General features: G+C 38.3%; 1 protein-coding gene and 1 long non-coding RNA gene across 5 annotated transcripts in view; one reads left to right on the forward strand and one right to left on the reverse strand.

Moving 5' to 3' along the window:
• The window catches only part of KIAA0408 (KIAA0408 ortholog), a 30,629-nt gene extending 26,488 nt beyond the window's left edge, over positions 1-4,141 (forward strand). For all 4 annotated transcript variants that reach the window (XM_002714808.5, XM_051854341.2, XM_051854342.2 and 1 more), the window contains exon 6: positions 1,032-4,141. In XM_002714808.5, the coding sequence (XP_002714854.2) occupies positions 1,032-1,205 (174 nt within the window). In that variant the 3' untranslated portion in view covers positions 1,206-4,141. The remainder of the gene's footprint in view (positions 1-1,031) is intronic.
• The window catches only part of LOC127492967 (uncharacterized), a 97,989-nt gene that overhangs the window by 8,941 nt on the left and 66,579 nt on the right, over positions 1-22,469 (reverse strand). Inside the window, exon 2 of the long non-coding RNA XR_007922832.2 lies at positions 5,752-5,836. This is a non-coding gene — a long non-coding RNA (uncharacterized lncRNA). The remainder of the gene's footprint in view (positions 1-5,751; positions 5,837-22,469) is intronic.

A 22,469-nucleotide genomic window follows, 5' to 3' on the forward strand; every position in this document is an offset into this window, starting at 1 on the left:
AAGTATTAGGGTCACCCATGCTGGAGACCTGGATGGAGTTTTTGTCTCTTGGCTTTGGTCTTGCCCAACCCTGGCTGTTGCAGCTATTTGGGGAGTGAACCAGCAGATACAACATCACTATCTTCTCTGTCTCTCCCTTTCTTTCTGTCACTCTGACTTTCACATAAATAAATCCATCACTTTGACTTGCAAATAAATAAATGAATATCTTAATAGAAACATCCAATGTGGTGCAGTGGTTAAGTTGCCACTTAGGAAACCCATATGAGAAGCCCTGGGATTGAGTCCCCTCTCCACATCTGATCCAGCGACCTGCTGATGTGCACTCTGGGAAGCTACAGATGATGGCTCAAGGACTTGAGTCCGTGGCACCCATGCACGGGACTTGGATGGAGTTCTGGGCTCTTGGTTTTGGCTTGACACTACCCCAGGTATTGCAGTTATCTGGGGAGTAAACCAATGGATGATAGATGGATCTCTTTCTCTAAAATTTTGAAATTTAAGAAAAAGTATACTAATGATCATTTTAACTTGAGAAATAGTGATGGTGTCCTTAATTTAAAAAAAGAGATAAATTATGAGATTTTTATGTCTTTTGCTTATGATCTCTAAGAAGTATGAACTAGACATAAATGAGCAGAAGTTTTTCTATAAGGCATTTTCATTTTTAAATAATACTAAATATCCTAATAATCCGGTAAGAGACATCTGTAATTCCATCCTATCAGTCATTTAACTTGAACTTTTGAATCCTGAGCTCATAACTATTTTTACAAAGACATCAACTGTATTGAAATTTGTCAGTGTGAATGAGATCCACAAGATTATCACATGTAATGATTTATATTAAAATTGAATTGCTTTGATTAAACATTCCAAGCCACAAATATTAGACAGATACCATCTTTAATTTTCAGTGCCTTTTCTTGGTTATAAGTAGGCCACATTGATCCCTTAGTTGGGATCTACAGTATATATAGTTTGCCATTAGTGCCTGTATAGTGAGATGAATGTCTTCCCTTGTGTCTCAGGAATCCCTGGCAGTGAAGGCCTTCCCTGGAAAAGGGTTTTCTCGACCTGCTAGACCAGCAAATCGCCGCCTCCCATCCAGATGGGCATCCAGATCACCGTCAGCACCCCCAGCCTTACGGAGAACTGCCAACAGTTGCACCATTTCTCTTCAATCTGAAGCAAAGATGGTCTAAGTCTCTGGCCTGGATTGTTAGATTACAAAAGCTCTAGTCCCAGTGGCCAAACAGCATTATGAGTGTTTACAGACAGTCCTGTTTTCTACTGTATCTTTCAAGATCACTGGGAGGAGTAATTTAAATCTTAACCTTCCATCAGTCTTCAGTGTTTTTAATCTGTGGAACAGTTATCTTCCTGTGTTTTGATTTCTTAGACCAGAATTTTTAATGTCACCCTCATCAATTTCCCAATATGATTTCAGTTGAAACAATGTGTACAGATATTGTATATTCTTTCTTGCAAGTGGCAGAAAGCAAGGTTATGTGCATGACCATTTGTTTGTAGGTGCATGTGTTGTCATAGGAAGTATCCTAGTATGTGTTTAGATAACAAAACCGTATGTGCTAGTGTTCACTTTGAAATTATAACATGTATGCCTATATATTCTTTGTGTTTATTTAAAAGTTTTGAAAATATACAGTACTGTTTATATTTTGTAGACCTTTTAATAGGTATCCACTTAAGTTATTTGAGGTATACATATATTAATTAACCACTTCTATGGCTGTCAACTTTATTGAAAAATAATCATTATACACACGTCTAACACTGGTAGTTTTCTAAATACGAGTCATAGTTGCTTAATCCATGTGAGGATGAACTAACAATATTGATCTCCTTTTTTAATCTTTCAAGTAAGTATGTCACAAACCTAACAGATCGACCTTCTGAAATAGCATAAATATTCATAAAAGCTTTTATGTATCATTTGGTAGTCTAGTTTGGCTCTGACAATGTATTGATCCTCAGAGCTGGTTTCATGAGACTGCCTTATAAATGACATGACGAAATAATTTATTTTGTCAATCTCAGTGACAAATATTCCTTAAAGGGGATGCAAACAGAAATTAAACTATGTTGAAGTTCTGCTTTTTGTTAAAATTGTGGTAAGCTTTTAGTTTTGTTGCTTTATCTAGAGTTATACATGACTAGAGGTAAGTTGTTCATTTTTTCCTTTTTCTAAACTTTTCCCTAACATTAAGAGATAAAAGACTAATTCACTGTTTTTACTAACAAGGAAAGCAGGAATAATATTTCACTGAGCGCTGAACTGTAATATACTTCTTATAGTGTGCTACAAAAAAAAAAGCCTTAAACTAAACTTTGGCATCCATTGTAGCATAAGAATCAGAAATGTATATTTTGGCATTTTCTACAATTTAAATACAGTGAACACCTAAGATCCATGTTCTCACTGATATAAATAAGAATGATGAGGTGCTTGGAATTCTACACAGAAGATTTTAGAGGCAACTTTGCTCTTCACTGTCTATATAATACAAAAATAATTATGTTTTATTATTATCAGTAATTCTATGTAATTTTTATTTTACTGCCAGAAAAGGTTAAGAATTTCTTATTCCAAATGTATTCAAAGAGCCTTCTCTTTATTCTGACCATTTAGAGAATCTCACTTCATTCTATACCATGCCCAAAGGTAAAGTAAACAATTATAAAATAGCAAACTGCCTTAAAAGGCTAAAGACTGCAGCATGGTGATGGCCAGATTCATACTTTACCACAAGGTGACCTTCTATTGTGAAGCTAAAATAATCTTCTAGGATAAGATTTTGGATTGGATGGTAAGTAAAGGCTATCAATCCACAAGTAATCTAGAAATCAATTGAAATCACTGTCATTATATGCTTTTAAAGCAGAGGGGTGAAAACACTGGGAAGGTGGTATTCTGGGTAATAAAAAGATGGACCTGTTAGGAAAATGTTGCTGCAGTGGTGCCAAGACACCATCCATCACTGTATTCCAGGCAGTTTTGTATGATCTGTGGCTCCTACCTTTACCTACAAGTCAGAATATTGAGGATTTCTTTTAAAAATGAAATTATTGCTCTTGTTGCATAATTACTAATGCAAAATTTCAAAGGGTAGGAACTAGGACTCTCTTAAAACAAAGCAAAATACTTGATGACCAGGATGATTTGCAAGAAATAACACTGATATCTGAATGAAAAGATAACCTTGGGTAATCTCTTTCCTTCCCTGGGACTTGCCATTCCTACCTGTAAATTAGAAGAGTTATATTGTCAGGCTTCCTAGTTTTAAGCCACTAACCACTTGAATGAGCCAGTGGGACACATTTTAATATCTTATGATGACAAATCAGAATATTAGCCCTAAAACATTTAGTATCTAGTCCAACCCCTTGGTTATACAACTGAAGAAATTAAATCAGCTTACTTGAATGTTCTGCTTTTTATTTAACATGTTTTATAAATTTTTATGGAAAAATCTATCGGGTAAATGGAAGTTATCCTTGGAAAATATTTTTTGATGTATTGTGATTTTTAACTGGTCGTTTTTCTACTTTGGATGGACATTTTCTTCCCAACAACATATCCTTCATTGTGACACCATTTTTGGATTTAAATATTGGAGTAGAAACTCTTATAATGATAGATGTGTTCCTTAGAAGGCATTTGGGGGTTGGGAGTCTTACATTATTTCAACAGGAGATTATTGGCTAATCTCAGAAAGGAATAACAATGAGGCAGAGAAGAGTCCTGTGTGAGTGTATGTATGTGCCTGTCTGTGCCATCCTAACTTAAGCTCTTTCTGTTGCCCTTATGTCCCTAACACAAAAAATATAAATGATGCTTTGTATAGTTCACTTTCTCAAAACTTACCATGAGTTTTATTGACTTTTATTTAGACAATGAGAATGATCATTTTTCATTTTACAGATTTTTCCATAAAACATAATTCACTTCTACACAGATTGATTTTTACAAGGCTCCTTGTCATCCTGAGGAAACACCTCAACCTTCAAGATTATCTGCTTCCTTAAAAAGATCTTTAGAATTATTTTAGGCACATTTGCTGATAATGAAATCTCCTTCACTCATTGGAAGCTATTAAATAAAATAAGTGTGGAAATACCTGCTGTGGCATTTTTATGCATTCAGAAATTCTGTTTTTTCCTCAAAGTTGAGAGTCTTATGTGTAAATTCAAATACGTACACAGTTTAATCTAGCCTTCCCAAAAATGTCTCTAAACAGTAGAATCTGAGCTAAATCTGCCTGACTTTCTGCTCCTGGCCACATCTAACCCCGTATGAATATAGTTTCTCACACACTGACATTCTGTCTCCTATCTGTGTCCAGGTAGCATCTGATAGAGTTGATTAATATGGTTTTTTGAAAAGTGCATTCACTTTTGAAAATTTCCATTTGCATGATTGTTTACAATCATGATTACCCATCTTATCCAGAATATGTGTTCCTTCAAAAAAATGGACTTCATAAAGCAAAAAACAAAAATGTTTTTAAGGAAAGAAAGGAATGTCCCCCAGATAAGAACAAAAGATGACTTCAAAACAATGATTTTTACTGTATACAGGTAAATTTTTCAAATAGGAAATGATTTTTGTTTCAATGCAAATCAAATTCTGAAGACATAAGATCTGACATATATTTCAATACTGTGCAAATCCAATAGTTTATATTGATAAATTCCAGAAAAAAATATGAAGCTAAACAGGACTCTAGAAAATTAGGGAAGTCTAGATTTGGAAGGAGTTTATAAATCACTCTCCTCACTTAGAGATGAAAAACCTGAGATTTGGTGTGGCCTTCTTGGCTGGCAAAGTAACAAGAAGGGGATCTGGGACTGGGCTCAAAGACAGGTCCTGCTTCCCCATGTAAATGTGTGATGTGTCTTTATGACTTTATTGTTTCAAAGAACATTGATCTTCTATGACTTGTTTGATTCTTGTTAAAAACTTCAAAACAAGCAATTGGATTTCTTATCAGAGGGAAAATTAACTAGTCAGGTTAAGAATTAGAAATATTTCCCAAGATAATAGTTAGAAGTAAATGGATTCAGACTTCTGGTTCAGACTCTTTGCCAATCTTTCTTTTTCCCCAAAGAGGAAGGGGAAAAAAAGAGTAGAGTTATTTTTTCATGTTTGTTTGGTTATGTTATGAGTGACACAGAAATTTTTTATTTGCAGTCATTGATAGTTTCTCAAATTGCTTATTTTGCTCTCACTGAGAATTTCTCTTGATTCTGTTCTTCAATGGTCTTAATCATTAAGCATCAATCTTGATTTCTTTGCTTTTAACAACTTTAAGAAGTTGTGAAGAAGGCTCACTTTAGCAAAACTATTTTTCACATGTAACATCTATGTTCTGATTTTATATAAGTTTTGTGTATTGGACATGATGTTGAAGATAAAACCAATAAGCAGCCAAGCAAACATCATCTATAAAATCAACTGAGTCATGACCTTCTCAGTGTTCAAAACAATCATAGAAAAGCTTTACAACTGTAACGTAAACGTTCCAGAATAAATGAGACTGAGATTTCTAGAATTGTATTATTTTGCTTCAATTCTTGGACTCTTTTTTTTTTAAACTGGCAAGTACATTTTTCAGAATTTATAGCTATGACTGATCCAACTTACCCAGAAAATACACTTCAAAATATGGGCTTGATAAAGGACAAAAAAATTGTTTAAGTGAAAACAAGATGTGCTTGAAGAATTACCTTAATCCTTTTGTGCTTCTATAACAAGATGCCTGGTACTGGCTAATTATAAAATCCAGAGATTTGTTCCTTACAGTTGTAGAGGCTGAAAAACACAAGATCAATGCACTGTCATTGGTATTTCTCTGTTTCCAAGATGGTGCCTTCTTACTGTATCTTCACACAACAGAAGAACAAAAGAGCAAAAAGGGATCAAGTGTTGTATAAAGCTTTTTTTACGAAAGCTTTAAAGCCCATGTATGAGAGAGGGGCCCTCTTGACCTAAACACCCCTTCTAATATTATTGCATTAGAGATTTAACTTGCAATGTGAATTTAGAGCAACAGATGCACACCATAGCAAGCATGCAGTTATTTCCTATTTTAAAGTCTCACTCAAGATTGTGCTGTGCCATTAGTTTCTTCTTCAAGCTTTATTTCCTAAATAAATTGTTTAGTCATGTGGCAATCTTATAATAATGAGATAAAATTACCTATTCAAGATCTATCATTTTTTTTGCTATAAAGTGCTGATCAGTCTCAAAATAATGGCTAATATTCTAATTGAATCTCATATTTCATCATTTCGATCTTTGCTTGAAATTTTGTGTTTAAAATTTTGTCGTTAGGGGTTGACATTGTGGTGTAATAGGTAAAGCCACCGCCTATAGTGCTGGCATCCTATATGGGCAACAGTTCAAGTCCCTGCTGCTCCACTTCTGACCCGGCTCTCTTCTCTGCTGTGACCGGAGAAAGTAGTGGAAGATGACGCAAGTCCTTGGATTCCTGCAAGGACATCTGGAAGAAGCTCCTGGCTCCTGGCTCCTGGCTTTGCATCAGGCCCAGCTCTGGCCATTGCAGCCATTTGAGGAGTGGAATGGAAGTCTCTCTCTCTCTCTCTCTCTCTCCCTCTCTCTCTCTCCTCTCTCTCTTTCTCTCTCTCGCTGCATTTGCCTCTCTGTAACTCTGCCTTTCAAATAAATAAATAAAAATTTAAAAACTTAATTTTAAAATTTAAAATTTAATTTTACACACAAACTCAGTGAAAGGTTTTCTGAGTATCTGAAGTGAAACTTCCAGTGAAAGCCAGAGAAACATCTACAATGTTTTTAAAAGGAAGTCACATGGAGGAGTAATAAGAGGAAAAAGTTTCTATCTGTCGAAATTCAAGAGGTAAATCACTGGGGCTAAAGCTTCTTCCTAAGAAAAGCAGCGGCCAGGAGAAAGGAGTGGGGACCTGGTGTGTCATGTTGTTAAAGTTGATAGCCGTCTAGAAGAGGAGCTAAATGAATTCATAAGGCTTCCTTGGCAGAGCAAGGGCCTAGAAAAAGCTGTTCATCAAGGAGAGGACCAGACACAGGAATCAGACAGGTGGGCTTCCTCAAGATTTTTCAAAAAGCAGGGCCGGCGCCGTGGCTCACTAGGCTAATCCTCCACCTTGCAGCGCTGGCACACCGGGTTCCGGTCCCAGTCGGGGCACCGGATTCTGTCCCGGTTGCCCCTCTTCCAGGCTAGCTCTCTGCTGTGGCCAGGGAGTGCAGTGGAGGATGGCCCAAGTGCTTGGGCCCTGCACCTGCATGGGAGACCAGGAGAAGTACCTGGCTCCTGCCATCAGATCAGTGCGGTGCTGGAAGGCGGCCGCAGCAGCCACTGGAGGGTGAACTAACGGCAAAGGAAGACCTTTCTCTCTGTCTCTCTCTCTCACTGTACACTCTGCCTGTCAAAACAAAACAAACAAACAAACAAAATAAAGATTTTACAAAAAGCAGCAGATCTGACACTGATTCTAGGACCAAGGTAGAAATAAAATATCTGGAGAAGGAAAGTGGCAAAAATCAAGATCTGAGTGAAGAAATCTAGTCCGGGGGAATAACATGTTAGAAAGTTAAGAGATGGAACCTGAGGTAGGGAGGCAGATGCCATTGGAAATAGCAATGGAGAAATCTTCACCAGCACAGAAAACTTACACTGAAGTCAGAATCCAAGGAGATTTGGGAAGGAAGGGAGGACCCACTTGGCAGGAACCACCATAAACTTGAATGAAATTGTGGATCAGTTAAGCTTGAGCCTTCATCTGAGGTGTTTTCAGGAACTATAATTGATAGGATGCCTTCATAGGATCCCACAGTGTAGGACTGAACAGGATTGCAAAATTGATGACGTGGCCGGTGCCGCAGCTCAATAGGCTAATCCTCCACCTAGCGGCGCCTGCACATTGGGTTCTAGTCCTGGTCGGGGTGCCGGATTCTGTCCCAGTTGCCCCTCTTCCAGGCCAGCTCTCTGCTGTGGCCCGGGAAGGCAGTGGAGGATGGCCCAAGTGCTTGGGCCCTGCACCCCATGGGAGACCAAGAAAAGCACCTGGCTCTTGCCTTCGGATCAGCGCAGTGCACTGGCCGCAGCGTGCCAGCCGTGGCAGCCACTGGAGGGTGAACCAATGGCAAAGGAAGACCTTTCTCTCTGTCTCTGTCTCACTGTCCATTCTGCCTGTCCCAAAAAAAAAAAAAAAAAAAATTGATGACATGAGGATAAATCCTCTTTTCTCACTACTTTCCCTTTCTTATCACTTTCTTGCGGCTCCATCCCTGAACCTTAAACATTATCTGATGACAAGTCATTTATATTTTATATACTAGATATTAAGAGCAAAATTAGATACCCTAGGAATTAAGTTATGGTTTTCTCTAATTACAATTCAAAATAGGCACAAAAATATTCATGTCATAGAACTTGGAAAATGACATCAAATTGTGTGTCTAATCAACTAGAAGAGCACAGGGATCACCCAGACTGCATTGATGAAGCAAACTGTGATCACAAGGAAAAAGAAACACAGTGTGATTATAACAAAACACAAAACGTGTGAACTCTGAGCTCTGAATGGACGGCAGATAGGCTGCGTGGAGCCCCGGAAAAGAGATTCACAGATGAAGCTCATCTGGTGTTGACCTACTGCTGCCCAATGGAAAAGCCCAGGTCTGACGGCAGAAACTTTCTAGCCACAGGACTATTCCATTCTCCTGTGGCAACGTGAAGGTATCTGAAATGAATCTGTGCCACACACACAGGCCAGAAGGTGGCCGATTCCATCAATTCACCTCCACTTTCACGCCTACTGCCTTTCTCATTTTTTAACCAGCCATCTAGTACTATGGGCCAGAGAGCATGCAGACCAATGTTTCTCGAATGTTTCCACAAAGTTTTTTTCTAATAGCACAGAAAAGAAATAGCCATCCAAAGGTCTCTGATCATGTCTAAAATTGTGCATTGTAAGAGAAAATTTTTTTAAATAATTTAATTTCCAGTGGGTTTTAACTTGAAAATTTTGAATTCACAAATGCAGATTTCTGTCTCTTCACTGATTATACTAAGTAATTAAAAAGATTCGGAGGAGGCAAGATGGTGGAATAGGAAGGGAGCACACTGATAGTCCGGGGAGAGACACTTTAATAACAGTGGAGATACTGCAGGTTCAAGGAAGAGTAGGGGAGGAAACAGCAGAAGAAACTCTTCCGGAACGCGTGATTCACAGTGGACCTGCATGGAGAGCGTGGGAGCCCACAGTTCGGGACACCAGCGGCAGACTCAACACACCAGTGCTGGAACACGAGGTGAGCCGAACCTCAATAGCCCGAGACACCGGCAGGCAAGCGGAGAGAGGAGACTAGAGGGAACGACCGCCGGGGTGGTGGGGGGGGAAGTTCACCAGGCTAACTGGAAGAGAGAGAGAGAGAAAAAAGGTGACTGGTACGGACACGGGTTTCTCTCTCCGCTCACCTCTCAAGGGCGAGCAAGACAAAGAGCAGGCACCATCTTGGACATACGTCATAAGCAGAGCGACCTCAGGTCTGCACCGGCCCTGAGCCTAGCAGAAAAACCTGACTCTGGGCGGGGCGAATTAACAGGAGATTAGGACCTAGTAAATTTGTGGTGCTACTGAACTGAGACTGTGAAAAAAGAGACGGTGGGGGAGAGAACACACAGAATTCACGTGAGTAATCTCCAGAGACGCTACAATTCCGTAACTTTGGCAACCCAGTGGGAGACTGAAGGAGAATTTGAGCCCACTCTGAGGGCCGAACAGATTCCCTGTGTGGTCCTTGGGAAAGAGCTTCTGATCTCTGGCTCCTGTGGGTATATCATTTGCCTGCTAACTACCCCCAACTTCGTTCAGCTGTGCGGAATTACTTCCTTTTGAATCAAAAAAAGAAAGAAAGAGAGAGAGATCTACCACGCCTAACCTGGGAGTGTCACTTTGGCACACCAGAGCTCTCAGGCCACACCCATCTCAAGCCTCTAAGGCTCCATCAAAAACAGACAGTCCACTTAATCTAGAGTCATAGTATAACAAGAAAAAGCACCACAGTGAAGAAACCAAATATCTCCAATATGCCAAATAACAAACGCAAAAACCGAGGTAATAAAAACAAGGAAGTCACCATGACACCCCCAAATGAAAAAGACACCCCAATTCAAGATTATGAAGATGATGACATAGAAGAAATGCAAGAAGCAGATCTCAAAAAATTGATAAGAACATTAAGAAGTTCTCAAAAACAAATTCTTGAACTACAGAAATCCTTAATGGACAAGATAGAAAATCTCTCTCGTGAAAATGAAATATTAAGGAGGAATCAAAATGAAACAAAACAACTAGTACAACAGGAAACTGTGATAGTGACGAGAAATCATAATGAAGTGAAGAATTCAATAGATCAAATGAAAAACACAATAGAGAGCCTTACAAACAGAATGGGAGAAGCAGAAGAGAGAGTATCGGACTTAGAAGACAGAGAACAGGAAAGGATACAGTCAGACCAAAGAAAAGAAGAGGAAATTAGAAATCTAAAACATATTGTCAGGAATCTTCAGGATACTATTAAAAAATCCAACATTTGGATTCTAGGAGTTCCTGAAGGCATGGAGAGAGAGAAAGGATTAGAAAGCCTTTTTAGTGAGATAGTAGCAGAAAATTTCCCAGGTTTGGAGGACAGAGAAATCCTAGTACAGGAAGCTCACAGAACGCCTAATAAACAAGACCAAAAGAGATTCTCACCACGACACATTGTAATTAAACTCTCCACAGTGAAACATAAAGAAAAGATCCTAAAATGTGCAAGAGAGAAACCTCAAATTACTCTCAGAGGATCTCCAATCAGACTCACAGCTGACTTCTCATCAGAAACCCTACAAGCTAGGAGGGAATGGCGAGATATAGCCCAGGTACTAAGAGAGAACAACTGCCAGCCCAGAATATTATATCCTGAAAAGCTATCATTTGTGAATGAAAGTGAAATAAAGACTTTTCATAGCAAACAAAAATTGAAAGAATTTGTTGCCACTCGTCCAGCCCTGCAAAAGATGCTTAAAGATGTGTTACACACAGAAACACAGAAACACGGTCATCAGTATGAAAGAAGGTAAAGGAAGGAAACCTCACAGCAAAAGATCACAGGGAATTCAAAGCATATATTAGAACTTCTCTTTGGCAAATGGCAGGGCAAAGTTACCACTTATCATTAGTCACATTGAACGTGAATGGCCTGAACTGTCCAGTTAAAAGACACCGATTGGCTGATTGGGTTAAGGAACAAAACCCATCTATTTGCTGCTTACAAGAAACACATCTTTCCAACAAAGATCTATACAGACTGAAAGTGAAAGGCTGGAAAAGATATACCATGCCAACAGAAATGAAAAAAGAGCAGGCGTAGCCATATTAATATCGGACAACATAAACTTTACCACAAAAACTGTTAAGAGTGACAAAGAGGGACACTATATAATGATTAAGGGATCAATACAACAAGAAGATATAACAATTATCAATGTATATGCACCTAACTACAGGGCACCGGTTTATCTAAAAGATTTGTTAATGGACTTAAAGGGAGACTTAGACCCCAATACAATAGTTCAAGGTCACTAGCAATCAGGGAAATGCAAATCAAAACCACAATGAGGTTTCACCTCACCCCGGTGAGAATGGCTCACATACATAAATCTACCAACAACAGATGCTGGCGAGGATGTGGGGAAAAAGGGACACTAACCCACTGTTGGTGGGAATGCAAACTGTTCAAGCCACTATGGAAGTCAGTCTGGAGATTCCTCAGAAACCTGAATATAACCCTACTGTTCGACCCAGCCATCCCACTCCTTGGAATTTACCCAAAGGAATTTAAATTGGCAAACAAAAAAGCGGTCTGCACCCTAATGTGTATTGCAGCACAATTCACAGTAGCCAAGACCTGGAACCAACCTAAATGCCCATCAACGGTAGACTGGATAAAGAAATTATGGGATATGTACTCTTTAGAATACTATACTGCAGTAAGAAACAATGAAATCCAGTCATTTGCAACAAAATGGAGGAATCTGGAACACATCATGCTGAGTGAAATAAGCCAGTCCCAAAGGGACAAATACTATATGTTCTCCCTGATCGGTGACAACTGACTGAACACCAAAAAGGAAACCTGTTGAAGTGAAATCGACACTATGAGAAACGGTGACTTGATCAGCATAGCCCTGACTGTTAATGAACAACTTAATACATTATCCCTCTTAGTATTTTTTTTGTCTGTTCTACTTAATATGACTGGTTTAATTCTGTAATTAATACACAGTTATTCTTAAGTGTTGAAATTTAACTGAAATGTGATCCCTGTTAAACATAAGAGTGGGAATAAGAGAGGGAAGAGATGTACAATTTGGGACATGCTCAAGCTGACTTGCCCCAAATGGTAGAGTTAGAAACATACCAGGGATTCCAATTCAATCCCATCAAGGTAGCATGTACCAATGCCATCTCACTAGTCCCAGTGATCAATTTCAGTTCACAATTGATCCTAATGAAAGGACTAAGAGTCAAAGGGAGCACATAAACAAGTCTAGTACCTGCTAATACTAACAGATAGAATAAATAAAGGGGAGAGTGATCCAACATGGGAAGTGAGATACTCAGCAGACTCATAGAATGGCGGATGTCCTAAATAGCACTCTGGCCTCAGAATCAGCCCTAAAGGCATTCCAATCTGGCTGAAAAGCCCATGAGAGTATTTCAGGCATGGAAAGCCAAGACACTCTGAGGAAAAAAAAAAAAAAAAAAAAAAAAAAACCTAAATGAAAGATCTCTGTGAGTGAGATCCCAGTGGAAAGAACAGGTCTTCAAAGAAGGAGGTACCTTTCTCTGAAGGGAGGAGAGAACCTCCACTTTGACTATGACCTTGTCTAAACAAGATAAGAGTCAGAGAACTCAAGGGGTTTCCATAGCCTTGGAAACTCATTACTGGTGCATAGGGAGATTACTGATTGCATAAACAGGAGTGTCAATTTGTAAAGTCAACAACGGGAGTCACTGTGCACTTACTCCTCATATAGGATCTCTGTCTTTAATGTGCTGTACATTGAGGCTTAATGCTATAACGAGTACTCAAACAGTATATTTCACTTTGTGTTTCTATGTGGGTGCAAACTGTTGAAATCTTTACTTAATGTATACTAAACTGATCTTCTGTTAAAAAAAAGAAGAAATTAGCAATTCCCAACTTGACTCTCACTGGGATTAAACATGACAATAGTTCTGATCTGATTTCATCATCATTTAAAAAATCATCTATTATTTTTCACCTTATGTTTCTGTGTGGGAGCAAACTGTTGAAATCTTTACTTAATGTGTGCTAAACTGATCTTATGTATATAAAGAAAATCGAAAATGCATCCTCATGTGAATGGAAGGGGAGAGGGAATGGGAAAGGGGAGGGTTGTGGGTGGGAGGGACATTATTGGGGGGATGCCATTGTAATCCATAAGCCGTACTTTGGAAATTTATATTCATTAAATAAAAGTTAAAAAAAAAAGTGTCAGCACTTTGTTTGAATTACTTGCTAATAAAAAAAAAAAAACAAGAACAGCTTTCTTCTCTGATTCCTTACTTACAAATTTACTTACCTTATAGATTTGAGCTGGCTTGAATTAATTTGCATAGAAATTTCTCTTCTTGTGTCACTACAAGCTGAATCCGCAAGAAAATGTGTAAAAATTAAAATTGTTTTTTTTTCACTGTTTTGAAAATTTTATGAAAATAAGCACTACAGTAAGTTGGCCAGAACGTTAACAAAGAAATAGTGCACCTGAAGATTTCAAACTATTGCTGGTATAAAATGTCTTTTACCTGAAGTTCAGGACTTAATATCATAAGAAATATAATCAGATTGTCTCTTTTATTATCTTAGGGAAAGACAATTGAAGGAAAAATAACAACAGATTACATGTGCTTGTATCATCTATAGATGAATTAAGTTTTCAGAATTTTGCTTTCACAAAGTAGTTACCCTTAAAATGTTGCCACTGAATAAACGAACTTTGTGAACCACTGTTTGTCATTAGACAAAGCAATGATTCATCATTTTATCCCATGCTTTATCCCATTGAGATTTTAATTCTCTTCTTAAACAACAGTTCGAATAATTGAAAACCTAATCAGAGATGAGAATTGAGCCTAGTGGATAAAGGTCGGTGTCCTACAGCAGAGCACCTGGGCTCAGTTCCTGACTCTGGCCCCTTACTCCAGCTCCCTGCTTAAGCAGACACCAGGATGGCTCAAGTAGTTGGGTCTCTGCCTCCCACATGGAAGATTCATATTAAATTTCCAGTTTCTAGCTTTGGCCTGGCATAGCTCTGGACATTTCAGGCATTTGGAGAGTGCACCAGCAGATGAGAGCTCTCTGAAAGATCTCAAGTACCTGGGCCATTACTTGTTCCCTCTCAAGTACATTATTAAGAAATTGGATAGGAAGGAGGGGGAGGATTTGATCTCAGGCACTCTGAAATGAGGTGTGAGCACCCCAAGCAGCAGCTTCACTTGCTCCACCACAACACCCATCCTCTCATGGTAAATCATTTATATAATGAGTGAAGAAAGATCAATAATGAATCAAAACACTGAATTATTCATGTCTATGCTTTCCGACTTAAGGAGCAAAATTATTATTCATCTCTCGGCCAGTCATTCTAGGATATCATTCTTGCATGTTAGAACTATTTGGTCAAGTATGATTCAATCAATGTACCTTTTTATTTTTCACATTGCCAGTTTCTTTTTAAGCTCCACACAGGTTTAACCATAACTACAGCAAGTCTGTGCTTGTTTGATTTTGAGAATGTTAATCACTAAGAAACTTTGGCTTTTTAATTGCTTTTCATTCATAGACAATTTTTTTCCTTCATTGGTGCAACATTTTCTGGTTGTATAAAACAGTCATTTTTAATGCTTCTTACAAAAACAGTGATGGTTCATGCAATTACTTGCACCGAAATTGTTAAAAGAATAGATTTCTGAGGCCGGCACCATGGCTCAATAGGCTAATCCTCCGCCTTGCGGCGCCAGCACACCAGGTTCTAGTCCCAGTCGGGGCGCCGGATTCTGTCCTGGTTGCGCCTCTTCCAGGCCAGCTCTCTGCTATGGCCCGGGAGTGCAGTGGAGGATGGCCCAAGTCTTTGGGCCCTGCACCCCATGGGAGACCAGGAGAAGCACCTGGCCCCTGCCTTCGGTTCAGCGCAGTGCGCCAGCCACAGTGCGCTGGCCGTGGCGGCCACTGGAGGGTGAACCAACGGCAAAGGAAGATCTGTCTCTCTGTCTCTCTCTCTCACTGTCCACTCTGCCTGTCAAAAAAAAAAAAAAAAAAAGAATAGATTTCTGGCAGTTGTGCTAATACTAATCTGTTTTAAATAGGCCTTTTAGCCTATCTATTATTTTTATATGGCAGCCACTTACCAATTCATTAGAAAAGAGGATGGTCTATGATAATTTTCACCATCACGTTCACTGTTAAAACTTCATCTCTTCCATCTTTTCAAATTTCTGCCTGGACTAAACATTTTTAATCATCTTTCATATTTTATATAATATAGTTTATGATTGAAATTTATTGTTAAACCAGATTATATATTTCCTGTTAGAAATATCATTTTAAGATTATCATACTTTGAGCCGGCGCCGTGGCTCAATAGGCTAATCCTCCACCTTGCAGCGCCGGCACACCGGGTTCTAGTCCCGGTCGGGGCGCCGGATTCTGTCCCAGTTGCCCCTCTTCCAGGCCAGCTCTCTGCTATGGCCAGGGAGTGCAGTGGAGGATGGCCCAGGTGCTTGGGCCCTGCACCCCATGGGAGACCAGGAAAAGCACCTGGATCCTGGCTCCTGCCATCGGATCAGCGCGGTGCGCCGGCTGCAGCGGCGGCCATTGGAGGGTGAACCAACGGCAAAGGAAGACCTTTCCCTCTCTGTCTCTCTCTCTCACTGTCCACTCTGCCTGTCAAAAAAAATAAAAAAAATAAAAAAAAATAAAAAAAAAAGATTATCATACTTTAAATGTATAAGTAAAAAATAATGATGACCACCATTGGGAGGTACTTATTTGCTGTTGGCAGGAAGTAGAGCTAAAGGAAATCAAATGCTTGAAAGCAAAATACACAGTAAGTGTAACTGTTATAAATTTTTAAGTTCCATTTTGGAATCGATGACTTTTGATGTGGTGAAGGTTAATGTTTAAAAATGAAAATAAAAAAGACTGGCTGTGTAGGTATCTAAGCACCCATGAAAATATCACAGTTTTCAGCACTTGCACTCTGGCAGCCAATGCCATAAGCAACCTCAACACATTCTCTTTCCCTAGTAGCATCCCAGATCAGTTGGTTGGCAATGTGACCTTAAAACACTCTATTTCTCAAGCCCAGCAGCACCACATTTTTCAATGATTGCACATAAAATGTTTTCTGTTCTTACATGAAAGCAACAAAATATTTCCCAGGAAAAAAAAATCAAATGGTATTATTTGCTTTAAGTTGACATGTACCAAACACACTTTTTTTCCCTTTTGAAATAATGCTGGATCCAGGGGAAGCTAGAAACATAGAACACAGTTCCATGCATCCATCATCCACCTTCCTTTTTTACTGATCAACTTTATTTTTTAATTATTATTTAATAAATGTGAATTTACAAAGTGCAACTTTTGTATTGTTGTGGCTTCCCCTCTCCAACCTCCCTCCCTCCTGCGGCCCTACCCTCTCCCACTCCCTCTTCCATCCCACCCTTCACCAAGTTTCATTTTCAATTACCTTCATATACTGAAGATCAACTTAGTATACACTAAGCAAGGATTTCAACAGGCTGCCCTCACACAACCGCACAAGGTATAGGGTATTGTTCGACTAGTAGTATTGTTTTTAAGTTTCATAGTAAAACACATTAAGGACAGAGATCCTACGTGGGGAGCCTGTACCCAGTGACTCCCGTTGTTGATTTAACAATTGGCACTTTTATTTATGACGTCAGCAATCACCCAAGGCTCTTGCCATGAGCTGTCTAGGCTATGGAAGCCCCTTGAGTTCACCAACTCTGAACTTGTTTAGTCAAGGCCATATCACAGTGGAGGTTCCTTCATCCCTTTGGAGAAAGGTGCCTCCCTCCTTGACTGTTTCAAAACCCGCATTTAGGGATTGGCATCTGGCTTACTAGTTAAAATGCCTACATTCCATATCAGAATACCTGGGTTCAATACCCAGCTTCAGCTGCTGATTTCAGGTTCTTACTAATGCAGACCATGGGAGGCATGGTGACAGCTCAGGTGATTTGGTTACTGCCAATGACATGGGAGACATGTATTGAGTTCCCAGCTCCCAGCTTTGACCAGCCCAGCCCTGACCGTTATGGACAGTTTGGGAATGAATCAGCAGATGGTGGCTCAACTCTCTCTCTTCCTCTCTAATTAATTAGCTAAAGAATAAAACATGCATTAATTTGTGTGCGTGTTTACATGCACTTTTTCCATAGACAAAATTCTGTGATCACTAGCTCAGTCAAAATACAGATCTGATCCATCACCACAAACGAATATCCTACTCCTACTTGTACCAATGCCTCCATCTCCCCCACTACACATGTCCCTGTGTCCTGGCAGCCACTAATCTGCACTAACCCATCTCTGTAGTCATCCTGCACACTACATTTTGAAATTAACTTTTTTCTCACCTTTTTCATTCTATCAGTTAGTATTAGCAGACACTAGTCTTGTTTATGTGATCCATTTGACTCTTAGACCTATCATTATGATAAATTATGAACTGAAACTGATCATTTAGACTAGAGAGATGGCATTGGTACATGCTACCTTGATGGGATTGAATTGGAATCCTCTTGCATGTTTCTAACTCTACCATTAGGAGTAAGTCCAATTAAGCATGTGCCGAACTGTACATCTCCTCCCTCTATTATTCCCACTTTTCAGTTAAATTTAAACACCTAAGAATAAGTATGTATTAATTAAAGAGTTCAACCAATGGTATTAAGTAGAACAAAAAATACTACAAGGAATAAAGTAGTAAGTTGTTCCTCGACAGTCAGTACAAAGGCTGATCAAGTCATTGTTTCTCAAAGTGTCCATTTCACTTCAACAGGTTTCCTTTTAGGTGCTCAGTTAGTTGTCACCGATCAGGGAGAACATATGGGAAGCGGGATACACAGCAGACTCATAGAATGGCTAATGTCCTAAACATCGCTCTGGCCTCAGAATCATCCCTCAAGGCATTCAGATCTGGCTAAAAAGCCCATGAGAGTATTTCAAGCATGGAAAGCCAAGACACTCTGGCAAAAAAATAAAATAAAAAAATAAATTACCTAAATGAAGATCTCTGTGAGTGAGATTCCAGCAGAAAGAACAGGCCATCAAAGAAGGAGGTACCTTTCTCTGAAGGGAGGAGAGAACTTCCACTTTTGACTATGGCCTTGTCTAAATAAGATAGGAGTTGGCGAACTCAAGAGGCTTCCATAGCCTTGGCAGCTCATGACAAGAGCCTCGGGTGATTACTGACATCATAAATAAGAGTGTCAATTGTTAAATCAACAACAGGAGTCACTGTGCACTTACTCCCCTGTAGGATTTCTGTCCTTAATGTGTTGTACAATGTGAATTAATGGTATAACTAGTATTCAAACAGTACTTTATATTTTGTGTGTCTGTGTGGGTGCAAACTGTTGAAATCTTTACTTAATTAATTAATTAATCTTTACTAAATTGATCTTCTGTATATGCAGATAATTGAAAATGAATCTTGATGGGAACGGGATAGGTGAGGGAGTGGGAGATGGGATGGTTGTGGGTGGGAGGGAGGTTTTGGGGGGAAAAACCACTATAATCCAAAAGTTGTATTTTGGTAATTTATATTTATTAAATAAAAGTTAAAAAAAGAAGTATTAGATGGTAAAAGCGAAATATTCTATCAAAACCTGTAAATGCTAGAGACATGTTTATGAGACTTGTTTATTAACTTCTTTCATTAAATTTTTGGCTATGACAAATCCATGTGCTTTATTTTCATTCTGGTAGTTAGGGAATAAAAATGGCATGAACGTGAAAAAAAAAAGAAATTAAATTTTTTAGTAGATGTGATACACTTGAAGTTCATCCAGTTTGTTGTTTGTTTCAGTTCATTAGTTCTCATTGCCATTTAGTATTGCATTGGACAGCTAGATCATTTTGTTCACCCACACACATTTGATTCTTTCCAGTATTTTAGCAATAAACAGTTCTAACCATTTAAATACATGTTTTTTTATGAACATGAGTTTAACTTCTCTGGGATAAATGCCAAAAGTATAATTGCTGGTCATTTAAATGGTTAATTGCTGGTCATTTAAATGGTTAGTGCATGTTTGGTTTTATAGAATCTGGCCTACTGTGACCCAGCATAGCTGACCCATTTTTAATTCCCAACAGCAATGTATGAGAAATCCAGTTGCTCCACATCCTCTCCAATGTTTCTTATTTTAAACAGTATAAGTATAAAGCAATAATTCATTGCGGTTTCATAGTTGCATTTCCTTAATGGCTAATGATGTTTAAGATCTTTTAATATACTTATTAGCAATTCAGGTCTTCTCTTTGGCAAAATGTTTTTAGATTTCCTGTGCTCATTTTTCTCATTAGATTCTTTTTTAAATGTTGACTTTTTTGATTCTTCATATTTTCTTAATATAAAGCCTTTATCAGACATGTAGTTTACAATTATTTTATTTCTGTCAGTGATGGTCTTTTTTTTTTTTTTTTTTGAAGGCAGAGTTAGTGAGAGAGAGACAGAAAGGTCTTCCTTTTCCGTTGGTTCACCCCGCAAGTGGCCACTACAGCCGGCACGCTGTGGCTGGTGCTGCGCCGATTCGAAGCCAGGAGCAACCCGGACAAAACAGGCGCCCCAACCGGGACTAGAACCCGGGATGCTGGCGCTGCAGGTGGAAGATTAGCCAAGCGAGCCACGGCGCTAGCCTGGTCTTTATAACTTCTTAACAAGGTCTTTTGCAGAACAAAGTTTTTAATTTTCATTTTTTTATTAAATTTATTTCACTTGTGGATCATGTTTCTGGTGTTAAGTCTAAGACTTTTTGTATTGCTCTTTCTCCTGAAAGTCTTTATCATCTGAAAATTTTGTAGTTACTATTTTACATTTAATTCTATGATCAATTTTGCATTAATTTTTTTAAATCATGAGGTTTCTATTGAATATCAGGTTTTGCCAATTTTCATATCTTTTCTCCATTTCTTATCTCTTGTGGATTACTTATATATATTTTAGAATTCCACTTTCATTTATCTAGAGTGTTTTTAAATATATTTTCTCTGGTTAATGTCTATGGTTGCCTAGTTATTACTGTGTTCATATGTTAAACATCACAGTGTCCTAGTATAAACATCTTACTGAATTGAGTGAGGTATAGAAAACTGACATTTATTTAAGTCCTTTTACTCATCTCACTTTTAGACAACAATGTCTAATATTTCTTCCAAATATTTTAAGCAACACATGAGATGAGTTTATAATTTTAGTTTCAACTTCAAACACAGTTTAAAAATTCATGAGACAAAAATAGTCTATAATTTTTATTTCTATTTTCATCCATTCCTTTTTTAAATTCCTTCCTGAAGTTAAACCTCCTCCTTTTAGTGTTTCCTCTCTGTACTGGAGAACATGCTATTAGATGTTGTCTAAAGGTAGCTCTCTTGGCAAGAAATTCTCCTAGAATATCTGTCGCTGAAAATGTCTTCGCTTCTTCCTTCCTAAGGTTATTTTCATTAAGGTTTACAGTTGAACATTATGGCACTTCATTTTGGTTTCCATGTTTCAGACAAAAAAAAATCACTTTTACTTTAGTTATTTTCTCCATAGGTAATGTATGTTTCTCTGTAACATCATCCAAGATTTTTTATTAGGTTCTCAGAAGTTTGATTGTGATATGACTGGCATGAATTTTAGGAGTTTATCCTGTTTGAGTACCACTCAATAAGTTTATGCATTTCATTGCAGTTTATCCTGTTTGAGTACCACTCAATAAGTTTATGCATTTCATTGAAAATATTGTGTATTCTGCTTTTGTTGTGTGGAGAATTCTATAAATTTCTAATTCTGTTGGTTGGTTGTGTGGTACAGTTTTTTTGTTTGTTTGTTGTTTGTTTGTTTGTTTTGACAGGCAGAGTGGACAGTGAGAGAGAGAGACAGAGAGAAAGGTCTTCCTTTTCCGTTGGTTCACCCCCCCCCAAATGGCCGCTATGGCCGGAGCTACGCCAATCCGAAGCCAGGAGCCAGGTGCTTTTTCCTGGTCTCCCATGCGGGTGCAGGGCCCAAGGACTTGGGCCATCCTCCACTGCTTTCCCAGGCCACAGCAGAAAGCTGGACTGGAAGAGGAGCAACCGGGACAGAAGCAGTGCCCTGACCAGGACTAAAACCCAGAGTGCCTGTGCCATAGGTGAAGGATTAGCCAAGTGAGCCACGGTGCTGGCCAAGGGTCAATTTTTAATGCACTCTTCCAATATCTACCTTTTAAGTGATGAAATTATATCATTTACATTTAAAGTAGTTACTGCTATGTCAGTGCCCAACTCTGCCTTTTTATTATTATTAGGTACAAGTCCCTTAACAGATGTATAATTTCCAAATATATTTTCTCATTCTATATGTTATCTTTTCATTTTATTTATGGTGTTCTTTGAAGCACAAAATTTCTTAATTACAATGAAATGCAATTTATATTTTTTCTTTTGTCACATGTTCTTTTGGTATCATAACTTGAAAAAAGCATTGTCTAATTCAAGGTCATAAATATTTACCTCTGTGTTTTCTTATATTTATATTTTTTCTAGTTTAGCTCTTATATAGATTTATAATCCATTTTTAGTTAATTTTTGTATATGGTATGTGGTACTTGTTATTTTACATGAGGACACACAATTTTCCCCAGAACCATTGATAAAAAGTCGTTATCTAAACAAGAATACATGAAAGAGTTCATGGTAAAGGAATTAAAAGGTAAGTTTTCTGTGGTATAATTTTTTTAAGTCCATGAATAAAAGTGATCTTCAAAAAGTTTATGAAAATGCATATCATGAAAAAATGCATGAATATAAAAACTTCTTGGACCAGAATAAGCTTATGTTTCAATTCCATTTTCCATAAACTGTTTGAAATACCCTTACATATCCAATGATTTTTGTTTCTGGATTCTAAATTCTATTCTACTGACCTGTATGTCTATGTGTATGTCAGTACCACAAATTCTTGTTACTATAGCTTTGTAGTAAGTTTCTAGGTACCTGAAATTTCTATGTGAATTTTAGGATATGCTTATTGATACTTATAAAAGAAGAATGAAGTTAGGACTTTGGTAGCAATTGCATTAAATCTCTAGATAAATTT

This window comes from Oryctolagus cuniculus, chromosome 5 (genome assembly GCF_964237555.1).
Source record: "Oryctolagus cuniculus chromosome 5, mOryCun1.1, whole genome shotgun sequence".
Taxonomy (NCBI): Eukaryota; Metazoa; Chordata; class Mammalia; order Lagomorpha; family Leporidae; genus Oryctolagus; species Oryctolagus cuniculus.